This window comes from Pseudogymnoascus verrucosus (genome assembly GCF_001662655.1).
Source record: "Pseudogymnoascus verrucosus strain UAMH 10579 unplaced genomic scaffold scaffold_9, whole genome shotgun sequence".
NCBI lineage: Eukaryota > Fungi > Ascomycota > Leotiomycetes > Thelebolales > Thelebolaceae > Pseudogymnoascus > Pseudogymnoascus verrucosus.
The window spans coordinates 465,736-478,496 of record NW_017263660.1 but is presented as its reverse complement, the minus strand read 5'-3'; the positions used below and the strand labels follow the sequence as shown (position 1 = coordinate 478,496).

At 54.3% G+C, this 12,761-nt stretch overlaps 2 protein-coding genes across 2 annotated transcripts; one reads left to right on the top strand and one right to left on the bottom strand.

Annotated features, from left to right (window-relative positions):
- Positions 1-1,132: 1,132 nt before the first annotated feature.
- On the bottom strand, positions 1,133-3,733 carry VE01_02451 (uncharacterized protein; the record flags this gene model as incomplete). Its single annotated transcript, XM_018271960.1, has 1 exon — positions 1,133-3,733. The coding sequence occupies one exon, from the start codon at positions 3,731-3,733 to the stop codon at positions 1,133-1,135; it is 2,601 nt and encodes an 866-aa protein (XP_018132671.1).
- Positions 3,734-4,417: 684 nt separating this feature from the next.
- VE01_02450 (uncharacterized protein) lies at positions 4,418-11,997 on the top strand. The gene is made up of 10 exons (XM_018271959.2): positions 4,418-5,943; positions 6,044-6,570; positions 6,623-6,982; positions 7,055-7,388; positions 7,441-7,471; positions 7,574-8,648; positions 8,747-8,817; positions 8,907-8,990; positions 9,064-9,712; positions 9,779-11,997. Exons 1-10 carry the CDS (start codon positions 4,785-4,787, stop codon positions 11,777-11,779), a joined length of 6,291 nt encoding a protein of 2,096 aa, XP_018132670.1. The 5' UTR covers positions 4,418-4,784; the 3' UTR covers positions 11,780-11,997.
- Positions 11,998-12,761: the final 764 nt, after the last annotated feature.

The following is a 12,761-nucleotide window of genomic DNA, read 5'->3' as shown; positions in this document are numbered from 1 at the left end:
TGTTCACCGTGCGGGGCCAGTAGTTCCGACTACTCCGTACTGATCTGATAATTCCTCGCCGGTATGTATTCCCACTGAATCAAACCACACCGTTCTGCTTTACCTTGCAGGCTTGCAGGCTTGCAGGGAACTTTCTTTTTGAGGCAGGTCACATTTCTACCCCTGCCCTGGGGCGTGCGAGTACTCGTTCATCCTAGAGGATAGTAATCCCATCACCTGCAGGAGACCTGCCTGCCGCTGTCAGGGATCGAGTACTCGTACTGTGTACAAAGGAATCGGCTCCACCACAGTTGTACCTAAGGTATTTAACTTGAAAGGGCCAACGCAATTTCCTGCATGTTCCTGCTAGACCATCACACTAATGGCGGGGTGATCGAGCTGGGACTTCCATGCCGGTGGCAGGCCTCGAGGACTAAAAGCGATGCGATGCGGGTCTTGAGAGGCACGAAGAACGAATTACAAGCCAGCCGTAAGCACATTAGAAAGTTGACCTAAATGTGTCTCTTCTAGCCACTGGCAAGGCAGAAGTAACTTACAGGCTTTAGAGTGACTCTTAATTATACCACCCATAAGACCTCTGTATCAATCAAGCCGCCTTTGCATATTCGGAGGGCCATAGGTGTTGGACCGACCCTTTACCTACTCAAGGCCCAGCCGCGGACATTCATTTCGACGCTCTCCTTCAACGTACCTCTCTATATTTATTAACACAAGAGTCTTGTACAGCCGTTACTCGGGCCCTAAAAGTTCATGCCCGTTGAGCGACTACCATTGCCTTTGTCATTGATACCGTCACAGTTACCTCAAGATCCCATTTTCGTATTCAATATCATCACTTTCCTAGGAATCACTTTCCTAGGAATCCAACAAGCGCCACGTTCTAGGATACCTACATCCTCCCCTGCAAAATGACCACTATATAACCCATAAGTAAGCCGTTGAGCTTTCAACTTAAGAACCATGCCCAGATCGGACCCATTCATTACTTCGGAATATAACAATAAAGTATGGCTAGTAAGGAGGTTCATGCCCACATGCCAGTGGACCGCAGTAATCAACTTGGGCTTTAGAATATATCCCATCATCACTGTTCAAGAGCATCTTAAAGGTCGTGCTCCATGTCCTAATCTAATCAATCCGCCGAGTTGCATACATGCACGAGTTTTCGCACACGACCGGCCAGACCCTTCAACCCCCCATTTCCACTCGCGGCTTCATCACCGCCACCATTATCAGCACCAATATCTCGGCTTTCACTGTTGTCGTAGCCCAGATGGAGCAAAATGTCAAGCCCGGAATTGTCTCTCACACAAGGATCGGCACCGAGGTCCAGTAGAGTGTGGACCATTGATACGCTTGGGTCGTGACTGGTATCGTCGGGTGAGCTCTCACCAGCCAAGTGAGAGGCAATAAGAAGTGGTGTCATGCCCAAGGGGTTCCGCGTCTCGAGTCCATTCTTGCTATTCTCCGTGGTGAAACGTGCCAGCAGGAGCTTCATCGTCGGGGAACAGACTCTCTGACTCATGACGTAGTGTGATACAGTCATGCCGTTCTCATAACGAGCATTGGGGTCCGCACCATGGTCCAACAACATGGAAATGACGGCGTGGTTGTTGTTGTGGTGCAAACAGGCGAAATGCAGAGGGTACATGACTTGCTCTGGGACGGCATTGAGTCCGAGGGGAGGCATATATCTCCAGGGATCCCGCTCCGCGTCGCCCCCGAGACTGTACCCTGTGCCGGACCACCAGTAGCCGTGTGGCTTTTGGTCTTGTCTGAGACGTGTGTTTGGGTCTGCGCGCCCGAGTGACAAGAGCAGGCCCAAAAGAGCTGCGTCACTGCGCCGGATCGCCTCGATTAGAGTGGGTTGTGTAATGGGCGCGCCGGCTTCGAGAAGCAGCTTCACGACAGTGATGTTGTGGGTCAGTAGACCCATAGAGCCTGAATCATGTTGCATCAGCCCACTGTCAGCATAGTGAATATTGCCTGCCGCTCTGCAGAGACAAGTCCGGCCCCTATAATCAGCTGCACTGACATCAGCACCTAGTGCCACGAGTCTCCCGATAATGCTCCTGTCAAAGTCGACGTGCCCAACGCGATCCAAAGCGAGGTGTAGAGGCGTGCGTCCGTCTTTATCTCGCATGTTGATGTTGGCGCCATGCCTGACCAAGTATGGTAGAGCGAGCGAGGATTTCCACCAGGTAGGGTTGCAGCTTTCGCCGAGCGGGTCATGACTGTTGAGAAACAAGCGATGGAGGACCCCTATCCCATTTGAGTTCGCAACGTTCACATCCAACTCAAAGCTCTGCACAAGCATCTTGAGCACATTCATATTCGGTTCTGACTGATCGACAGACGAAAAGAACAGTGACTCGTGGCTGCGCTGCATTTGATGCTTGATGACATCTTTCAGGGGCCAAAGCATGTCCGCAAAACCATTCGAAGCAAGCAGATCGACTATCAAAGAAAGATCTACATTGCTCTGAGCAGCCAGTTCAGGTCCGATTTGGGCTAGCAATGATTTGGCCGAGGGATATTCTTGGAGTTCCATCAGTCTCAAAAGGCGCATTCGGGCAGGGATTTCCGGATTCTCGGTCTCGTTACGGTCCGCTACTCTCTGCAGCAGAGACGGAAATGCGGCTGCCATGGCATCCTGGCTCGGCCTATGCATCGAATGTAGCTTGTGTTTCGTCAGAAAAGTAGAGCGGGCACGGCACAAGGTCTCCAAGACATATGCTGCCTGAGTAGCCTCGGCCAACTCGATCGCTTTGTCGATAGAGGTGATGTCCGCAGGCTCCGACGTCTCAAGCAGGTACTCGACCATCTCGCCGATTCGCCGCGCCGGCGACCCTCCTGATCTTGTGCCAGCTTTCGGCCTTGAAAATTGACGTTCAGCCCCGAATAATGCCAATGCGTGCCAGCAAGAACTTTCAATCGTGGAGGAGCTACCGTCTTCCGCGGCGCATCTCGTATCTGCCCCAGCTTCAACCAAAAGGCTGAATATGCTTGGACTGCCGGCGAGGCAAGCATAATATACAGCTGTTCGCTGCTGAGCATCTCGGGCGTTGATTGCATTTGCAGGCGCGATGGCTGGGCTGCTGGCAGGCAGATTGCATTCGACTTGCTGCATCTCGTACCTGGACCCAAGGGCTTGAAGAATCAGGCCGACAATGTTGCCGTCACAGGCTTGCACCGCGCCATGAAGGGACGTCCGTCCTTGGACGTCGGGTCTTGCTGCGTCAGCACCCGAGGCAAGTAGCCTGCGAACCTGATACGCGGATGTGGCAACGGCGAGGTGGAGAAGGGTGATTCCATCTGTATCAAACACATTGACATTTTCCGGTACAGATTCACGAGTACCACGTAGCTGATCCAGAAGGATGTCAAAAGCCAGCAAAGAACCAGGACGGTCCATGTTTATATCGTCGAACAAGTCCGGACGGACGCTGCTTAGAACGTGAAGCGGCGTGCGACCAGCATCATTCGCCCGTGCTGAATCGACGCCGCTGTCTGCTAGTTCTTGCAGCATTCTGGGCGTGCTTCCGCCCGGAGCAAAGGAGGTGCCGCCATAGCTGGATGCCGCGTGGTGCCAAAGGGTGTTGCCACTAGCAAGGTTGAGCTGGGTTGGGTCCAATCCGTTGTCTAACAGTGCTCTGAAGAGCTCTACGTCGCGCTTCTCGACCGAAGCCAAGGCCTTGTCGGCATCTCCATGGGAGGTATCGTTGTCTGCCATGGTGGAACCCTCCCGAGCGGTTTTGGTTCAAGTGGTTGAGCGTTGTCGCACGCCACGCAGCCGGTCGGGATTGCCTTTCGACGAGAGCAGCGGGAGCAGCGGGGAAACGGCGGGGAAACGGCTGTCAGACTTATCTGCAGGAACCATGCACTCACTATACGATGACCTGGCCCCCAATTCCCATTCTGCTTGTGACTTTGTTACTCCGAGGCAGGATTCAAAATTACCGGGCCAACCCTGTAGCTTGTTGGGGGCGAAACGAAGTCACTAATACTTTCTCCGTGCTTCACTCTGGATCTAGGCCGGCCATTTACCCTAATTGTACCCTGACTGTTGGCCCCCAAGCAGGGCTACGCTGACAACGCGAAAGATCTGCATACAATGTTACTCCCCGCGACCCACATCATCGAGGCTAGTTCCTTCGCGCAAAGGGATCACCCGCCGCCACATCCCTTAGATCGGAGTACCGCCAATGATTGGCTAAACCCTATATTACTCATTGATGATTCACATGACGGAGAAAACGCATTGGGAATATCTCAAGTCTATCAATGTTTTCATGCGGTTCTATCCGCAGAAGACCGGCGGGGGCGGCAAACACCCACAACGCGCCCCTGTCCGTATTACGTTAGCAGATAGCCAGTCTGCTAGCTGGTATGGGACGAAAAAAACACAAATCTCGCACGCTCCGTAGGAGGATCGACCAGCGGAGAGCTCCCGCGCAGCCCTGAGGTACGCTGTAGAACATTCACCCTTATTTCAGGGAAATTGGATCGTCGTGTCTTCGCTGGGGATTTTACATACGTCAAAATCCTGGAGAACAGGTGAATTAGCCAGGTGATTTGCCGTCAAGTGAAGGTGATGCAGGGATACCGAGTATGGGGGTAAAGGGACTGACTGTGGTGCTCGCTCTGGCTTGGCTTGGCAAACATGACCGTCGACGTATATATAGCTGACTATGTAGTTCTGTTTGGAGTTCACTTTAACCAGAGTGCGTTTCCTCTGACAGGTGCTAAGCATCTAGCCAAACAGCGCTGCACTATCCGACACGATGAGGCTCGACGGTCGTCTCGTCGCCGTGCTGGTGGCGACAGCTTGGGAGCTGGCTGTTCCCGCCCAGGCACAGTTCACCTTCGCCAACAATAACACCAATCATCTAGCGTTCTTCCCAGGTCTACTCCATCCCGAGACAACATCATCCAGAGCCTATTGTCCTGCATCATGTGCCGCCGCCGGCCCAACCAGTTTCTCCTGGTCTCGAATCCTCTCAATAGAGGAATTGGAAAGATGTGAACACACAGTCATCTTCGAAGCCATGCTGCGTTTCCCTTTGGAATTGCCCGGCCGGCAGACAGTCCTCAGGGCATGCACTTCAAGCATCATGGATCCCGAGGGGGTCTCTGGCACCTACGGCCCACTGGCACTGTCCAACGCCGATGTGGTCAACACGACGGCCCAAGTTCAAACCGGCTGGGCTGGTCGCCCAGCGTCTCAGCTGGCTGTTTCCCAGATTGTCGAATCTGCACTCAAGCTCCAGCATCAGGTCGCACTGAACCCCAACAACCGCCTGACAGCCGTCTTTGCCAAGTCCGGCAAGACCATTGTTGGACTCTACGCTGGCGGCCAAGTTCACAGATCCTCAGTTGCCTCCCTCATGAACGATTTTATCCAGCGTGTTGCCGAGGTGGACATGCCTTCGCGCCTGACTATGCAAGTCTGCGGCCCGACCGGCAATAGCTCGGCCGCACTTGTCTTTGGAATGGTAGCAGATGCCGACGGAGACCTGCAGAGTGTCCACAAAGCACTCAGTGGCTGGGCTGAGGGCGAGTGTGCAGATGGCTTCGATGGCAGCAGTACCGCCCAGAACCAGACGATGGCGCTCATCTCTGCTGTGCCACTTGTACAAGATTCGACTACAGATCCGCTCTCAAATCAGACACTGACGAACAGTACATCGTTGCTGAGTCGCCACCGGCGGTATGCCGACGTCAAGCAACCTCACCAGCCTCTGCATCGGACGAGGCGCCGCGCGGGTTCCTGTCGCGTAGCCAAGGTCAACTTCGGTGACAGTTGCTGGTCCATTGCCGAAGAGAAGTGCGGCATCTCCTTGGATAACCTGTACACTTTCAATGGGATCGACGATGCATACTGTGGCAATATGGCGACTGGGGACGAACTGTGTTGCTCTGCTGGAGAGGCCCAGTTCTCTGGTAAGTTGGACGACAACCCTCGGGATTCTTCCTCCATTTCTACCCTCTCTGTCCTTTCTATCTGCCTCTATTTCTCTTGACTAACCTAGGTTCCCATTAGTAATGGCTGCTGACGACGAATGCGAATACACCATGGTCGAAGAGGTTGATAGTTGTCCAGCTATTGCCAAGCGCTGCAACATCCCTTTGAAAACGCTCGTAGAATACAACGGCGGCGACGAAACAGCTTTCTGCAACTTTTTGATGCCCAAGACGGCCGTGTGCTGTTCTAAGGGCGAAAAGCCAGACTTAAAACCCCAACCACAGAAGAACGGAGATTGTGCTGTGCACGAAGTCCAGAAAGACGACGGATGCTGGGCCATCGCCGACCAATATTACCTTACCCAGAAAGAGATCCAAGAGCTCAATGTCGGCAAGACTTGGGGCTGGGCTGGTTGCGGGCAGCTTTTAGCTGACCAGAAAATCTGCATCAGCAAAGGGACTCCCCCAATGCCAGTCCAAGTTCAAAACGTCACATGCGGCCCACAGGTTATAGGCACGGTGAGACCTGCGGACGGTACAAACATCACGGATCTCAACCCGTGCCCCTTGAACGTCTGCTGCTCAGGATGGGGATATTGCGGTTTGGTAAGTCCTCCTCCGTGAGGTGGTGATATATGCTGACGGTGGCCATGTCCAGACCGAGGAGTTTTGCGTCGACACAAGTATAGACAACACTCCTGGTACGCATGAACCGGGCACGAACGGTTGTATCTCCAATTGCGGCAAGATTGAAATCATCAACAACGACACTCCCCCGAAGAACTTTATTCGTGTGGGGTATTTCGAGGCCTGGAATGGCAACCGTCCTTGCCTCAACATGGATGTCACAGAAGTCAAAGACCCCATTACGCACATTCACTTCGCATTTGGTCATATTAGCGAGGATTTTGTTCCTAGTACCGCCTCCGACGTTACCGAGCAGTGGTCAAAGTTCCTGGGAATGACAGGTCCGAAAAAGATTATGTCATTTGGAGGATGGGCATTCTCTAACGAGCAGGTATGTTTCTGACCCGTGGGCTAGCTCTTGCTCTTGTGTTGTCGTATAGCGCTGACAAAATCGATTTCAAAGGGCACATCGCATATCATGCGCCAGGGCGTCACGCCTGGCAACAGACAAAAGTTCGCTGATAATATCGTCAAGTTTGTTGTTGATAATAACCTCGATGGCGTTGATTTCGACTGGGAGTACCCTGGGGCTGATGATATTGAAGGGTCTGATCCTGGTATGAAAGAGGATGGTGTGAACTATCTGAAATTCTTGACACTGGTCCGTAATGGTCTACCTGCGGAGAAGTCTTTGGCTATTGCGGCTCCGGCATCTTACTGGTACCTACGCCACTTTCCGATCGAAAATATGGCCAAGATTCTCAGTTATATCGTCTTCATGACGTATGATTTGCACGGTAAGTCCTCCTGGAAGCCTTACTGCAGTTTATTGAAGCTGACCTCTATAAGGTCAATGGGATTATAGCAGTAAATGGGCGAGGTGAGTTCTACTTTTTACCCCTTTTTACCCCTTTTTACCCCTTTCTTCCCCTTCACCCCTCGAAATCCAGGAATGCGATGCTGACGGGTCTCCTCTGTTCAGTACGGGTTGCGCGAATGGCGATTGTTTGCGCTCACATGTCAATGTCACCGAGACGATCAACTCTCTTGCCATGATTACCAGAGCCGGAGTGCCCTCCAACAAAGTCATCGTGGGTATTACGAGCTACGGGCGTAGCTTCAAGATGGCCGACGCCAACTGCTGGGGGCCATCGTGCCTGTATCTCGGCCCGCGAAACAACTCGCCGGCTCAACCCGGAAAGTGTACCGACACGGGGGGTTATATCGCCAACGGCGAAATCGAGGAGATCATCAAGAGCAAGGCTGCGCCATTTCAGCAAATCTACGACGAAGAGTCTGACTCTGACATCCTCATCTACAACAATGTCGAGTATGTTGGCTACATGAGCCAGGAGACCAAGGATCGTCGTGTCAAACTGTACAAGGGGCTCAATTTTGGCGGCGCAACGGACTGGGCTGTTGATCTCATGGGCGATACCTCACCGGGGTCTGACGAGGACGTGGTGTACATCGGCACGCCAGTCTACACGTATCCATCAATGGGGTGCACCGCGCCTTGTACTATTGTCCTCCCCCCAAGCACCTTGGCCTCACCTTCTGTCATCTCGATTTCTCCGTACACGACATCGCTGCAGGTTGGCACGACCACAACGACAATCACGATCAAGGTGCCGGCCAAGACAATCGACGAAGTCCCCTTCTATAACGTTCCGATTCCCTCGGACGTCGGAACTCAGACGGTCGTTCAGCCGTACCCTTCCATCACACTTTCTCCTACGAGCGTACCTGTGACGTGGGTTAGCGAGGGCACAACCAAGACAACCACGAGGACCATCTTCCTTCCGCCATGGCCTCAAGTTACGCAAGGACCTCCTTCATCCTGGAGCGATACCGTCTCACCTTCCAACATTCCCACAACGACAGATGACTCAATTCCCGACCCGCCAGAGCCCACCGTCCCATTCCCGACGTGGACCGATTGGTACAAGATTCCACACAAGATCCAACCCGTGACAGAACCGCCCCAAGATGACGATGACGACGACGATGATGACGATGATGTAGTGATTATCCCGTGCGCTTTGTGGTTCTTCTCTGTATGTCTAATCTCTCTTCTGTACCACTCGCAGCGGGGATATCCGTTCAGGTGTTGACCGGAAGAATGAATAAGCTAACCTGTCTCTAATGTCTCTAGACCTGTATCAAGATTGGCAAATTCGAAATCAAGGGATGGAAATTGAGAATCCCCGAGGGCATCATCGGACCGTAAGTCCCCCAGCCCTGTCACTTTTCAGCCTCGGACGGTTCTTTTGAGACAGCCAGGAGCTTTACTAACCAGACCTAACGGCTTGTAGTGGACCGCCTCCTCCTGGGCTTATTCCCTGGCCGAGCGGATGGCAATGGAAAGGGCCGGGCTTGCCACCTTGGCCTAAGATTACGTAAGCTCTCCCTAACGGTCAATGCTTCCTCCCCCTGGCACAGCTAGCTGACGTCTTGGTGCCAACGATGCAGAATTGGGCCAGGCTCCAAACCCACGGGCATTCCCGAGAAGCCTGGGCAATGTGAGACGAAATCAGCATCTGTGTGCATGACAACTACTTCTTATGAGTTGGAGGATAAGGGAACGACCACCGTCACCGTCACTTCGCGGGTGGTTGAGACTTGCGCGACGATCTTCGGCTGCGCGGTCGAGGGCTACGACGAGGCGACGGCGACAGATGACATTTCCTGCGCTCTTCCGAAAAGAACCGTGGCCGCAGCACTGGCCTATGATGCCACCCCTACCCTTGGGCCTGGCGCCGCGCAGCCGTCCGTGACTAGCAGCATCGAGCTCCCCCATGCATCCTTGGACACTCGTTCATCAGCGCTTGTACACCTGGGCCGGCGAGCCGGCGAGGACGACGAGGCCTCCTGGGACGACGATATCAGTCTCGCAACCCAGTGGTTCTGCGCCAGGAATGATGTCATTATCTTCACCAAGCAAGTGTGGGACTCTGACGATGACAATTCTGCATTAGCCAAGCGCCTAACGAGGTTGAAAGACGGACAGGCGACAACAGTAGTCACGCGGATCCAGTCTAGCATGATGGGCTTCACGGCATTTTGGCATGTTTCGAGCCTGCCCGTGGCCTTGCATGCCAAGCTTCTCAAGATGAAGGCGGTAGGTACCATCCCAATCCTTGTTTGGCCCCTGCGAAACATGCCTGACAGTTATACATCTTTCTAGGTCGAGGTGATTTACGATCCCTCAAACTTCAGGAAAAAGGCCTGGTACCCTGCAACTGGCATGGAGCCCATAGCGGCGCGCAGCGTAGATGTTGATGTTGATGACGACGACCCGGACAACACTGGCGAAAAGGAGAACTCCGGCAACATTATTTCAAAGAGGGCGGTAACTCAGTACACGGACTGGGCCAACTCTCAGATCTCTGTGCCCCCTTACGTGGACGACTGGGCCACCAACACCGACTTCAGCATCAACCCGGGTGCGGGCCAGGACACCTCGATGCACAAGTTTCATTTCCACGAGTCGGCGGGTGAACAGCAGTACATCTACATTGTCGAGTCTTGCGTTGATGCGACACATCCCGAGTTCATTGGCATCCGGGTAGCCGGTGCTCTCCGCACACAGAACTGGGGTAGTGAATACAGCGATGACTGTACGCACGGGACTGCCGTCTCAGCCATGGCGGTCGGCACCAACCTAGGTGTCGCACGCAAGTCGATCCTGGTGCCAGTGCATACAGGATCTCGTCTGGTCAGCGGCTCAGAACCGGCCGAGCGTTACCTCGAGGCGCTGGTACTGGTCCTCGACGATATAATGAGCACCAGCGTTCCCAAGGAAGGCAAGGCGGTCGTCAGCATGTCATGGAGCATCGGTGCCGGAGCGGTGCCCAAGGCCTTTGGACGCGTCATGCAGGCGGTCCTCGAGGAGATTGCAGACAACGGCGTCGTGCTCGTCGCGGCATCAGGCAACAACCGCCCCAAGGGAGGCACGGCAGATTCGGGCTTCCCCCAGCGCGTCATGAGCCAGGGTCGACTGGCCGAGTCGTCTCTCGTCGTCGGAGCAACAGACGGGGCCGCGCGGCTGGCACCCTTCAGCGAGCGCTTCAGCGACAACCAGCTGAACCGCATCATCCACGCCCCGGGCCAGAAGCTCAAGACGGCCGTCATGGGCGCCACGCACAAATGGGACTCGGGCACGTCGTACGCGGCGCCAAAGGTGGCCGGGCTCGTGGCCTACTACCGCGCGCTCCCATCGCGGTGGAAGGACCAGCTGACAGTCGCCAGCAGCGTCAAGCGTCTTGTCCAGCTGTTCGAGAGAAATCTCAGGATCAATGACGGCCCGTGGAAGGACGTGAACCCGGATGCTCGCACCGTCAAGTTCATCTGGAACGGCCAGGTGCTCGATCAGTCATGCCTTATCAACGGTCAAGATCTTCGGTACAACAAAAAGCTGGTGTGTCCAGTCATCCCGGATGACCTCGGCACTTGTCCCCTGATCAACCGCCGGGCTAGCGGTGGCGATGGGGGTAGCCAGTTCGATCGCCGTGCCTGCGAGCCTCCCCCGGGCGGCCCTGGAAACGGCGACAATGGAGATGGCGGCGGCGGCGGCGAGATTGGCGGTATTCCGGTGCCCCCGCCCATCACATGGCAGCCTGGCCCGGCGCAGCCCACGTGCGAGCACAACTGCGGCGTCCGCTGCGAGGGCTACTACTGCATCCCGACACCCACTGGCTCGCCTCCAGACTTTACCGAGCCGAGCCCTCCGCCGCCTGAAGAAACTGAAGAACCTGAGGAGCCTGAGGAGCCTGAGGAGCCTGAGGAGCCTGAGGAGCCTGAGGAGCCCCCCTTCCCCACGAGCCCACCAACATTCTACCTCGCCGATGTGACCTGGGCCTCCGAGCTCTCGGTTGGCTGGTTTGCACAGGGTATCAAGCTGTCTGACTGGGGCGATTGCGATGGGATGGACAAACCTGCTGACAAGCTCGATGGCGCCAAGGGAGACTGGCCTGGGTACCCGTGGCCCGAGGAGGAGTTCACCGGCGAGCTTTGCGAGCAGAAGATGCGGTATAGGCGCAAGGACTCTGGTGACTATGACGTGTTTGACGAAGATTCCGACAAGCAGATTGGCGTCTGCACAGAAGCCCCAGAGGCAACGAAGGTCTGTGGTATCTGGATTCAAGACACATTCAATCGGGCGTACCAATGCACAGGTGCTTGCTGAGCGGTGCCGAGGTGATGGTGGGAGAGTACCCAGGGACATGTGTAAAGTGGTGCAAAAGGACATCCAAAACAATTTGGGAAGCATATGTCTGTTCAAATGTAATGAAAAACTAGGGGGTTTGTTTTCTCCTGGCGTTCTCATACAAAATCCAAGACGGGAAATTTGAGTAAAAACATTAGAGTAATATGTGTGCTAGGTAATAAGACATTAATTTCGGGCCAAGTAAAGATGCATTCCTCCGTTCCTAGCCTTCTGCATGCGATAACAGCCGACTAGCTAGAGCGGGCTATAGTAGCTAGAGCCAGAGCCAGAACCAGTCAGAGCAATCCAGCTCATTCGAGCCTGAGGTAAGCGCGTGAGCCAGGGGTAGGCCGTCTGGCGCGCCGACCGCTAGCCTACATGTGAACTCTTGAGGTTTAAACACAGGCTCGCTAGATCGGACCTGCTATGCTCCAACTACAGCGCAATAGTGACCTAGTCCCAAAAGTCCTTCCCACTATACTTATTCCCAATCGGAGCCTTTCCACCCTCCCGCACATTGATTTCACCATACTTGTGAGATGCCCGCATCGCACCCCAACTCCAGTCACTACTGTATGCATCCCCGGTATAGGACCGTCCTTTGATCTGGATGTTCTAGTACTGATGACCTGCAGTTACCTCTTTACCGTCTTTTGAAGCAGGCTGTCGACACCTGTGGCTGCATTCTCAATCAGTTCACGAGACTGCCTGTCATCAATCTCAGCTACTTCTTGCTGGACAAGTGTGGTTTGGGACTGAGGCGCGGGGAATAGCCTCTCGGTCTCATCGAGGGCTGAGATGATTTGTTCGAGAAGGTATTTCGAGGTGGACCTGTGGTAGAGAGCCCAGCTGGCAAGCTTCAAGAATCGACTCTACTTTTGAGGCTGTATAGCCAATCCTTTCATCTTGTTGCCTGGCACAACATCTTCGGATCCATATTGTCTGTCGAATACGCTGAGAG

What these genes read in the sequence shown, in the direction of transcription:
- VE01_02450 (XM_018271959.2), top strand. Translation starts at nt 4,785, where the DNA reads ATGAGGCTCGACGGTCGTCTCGTCGCCGTGCTGGTGGCGACAGCTTGG. An exon ending in CATGACGTATGATTTGCACG is followed by an intron (nt 7,389 to 7,440) that starts GTAAGTCCTCCT and finishes GACCTCTATAAG; the next exon opens with GTCAATGGGATTATAGCAGT. An exon ending in CCCGAGGGCATCATCGGACC is followed by an intron (nt 8,818 to 8,906) that starts GTAAGTCCCCCA and finishes AACGGCTTGTAG; the next exon opens with TGGACCGCCTCCTCCTGGGC.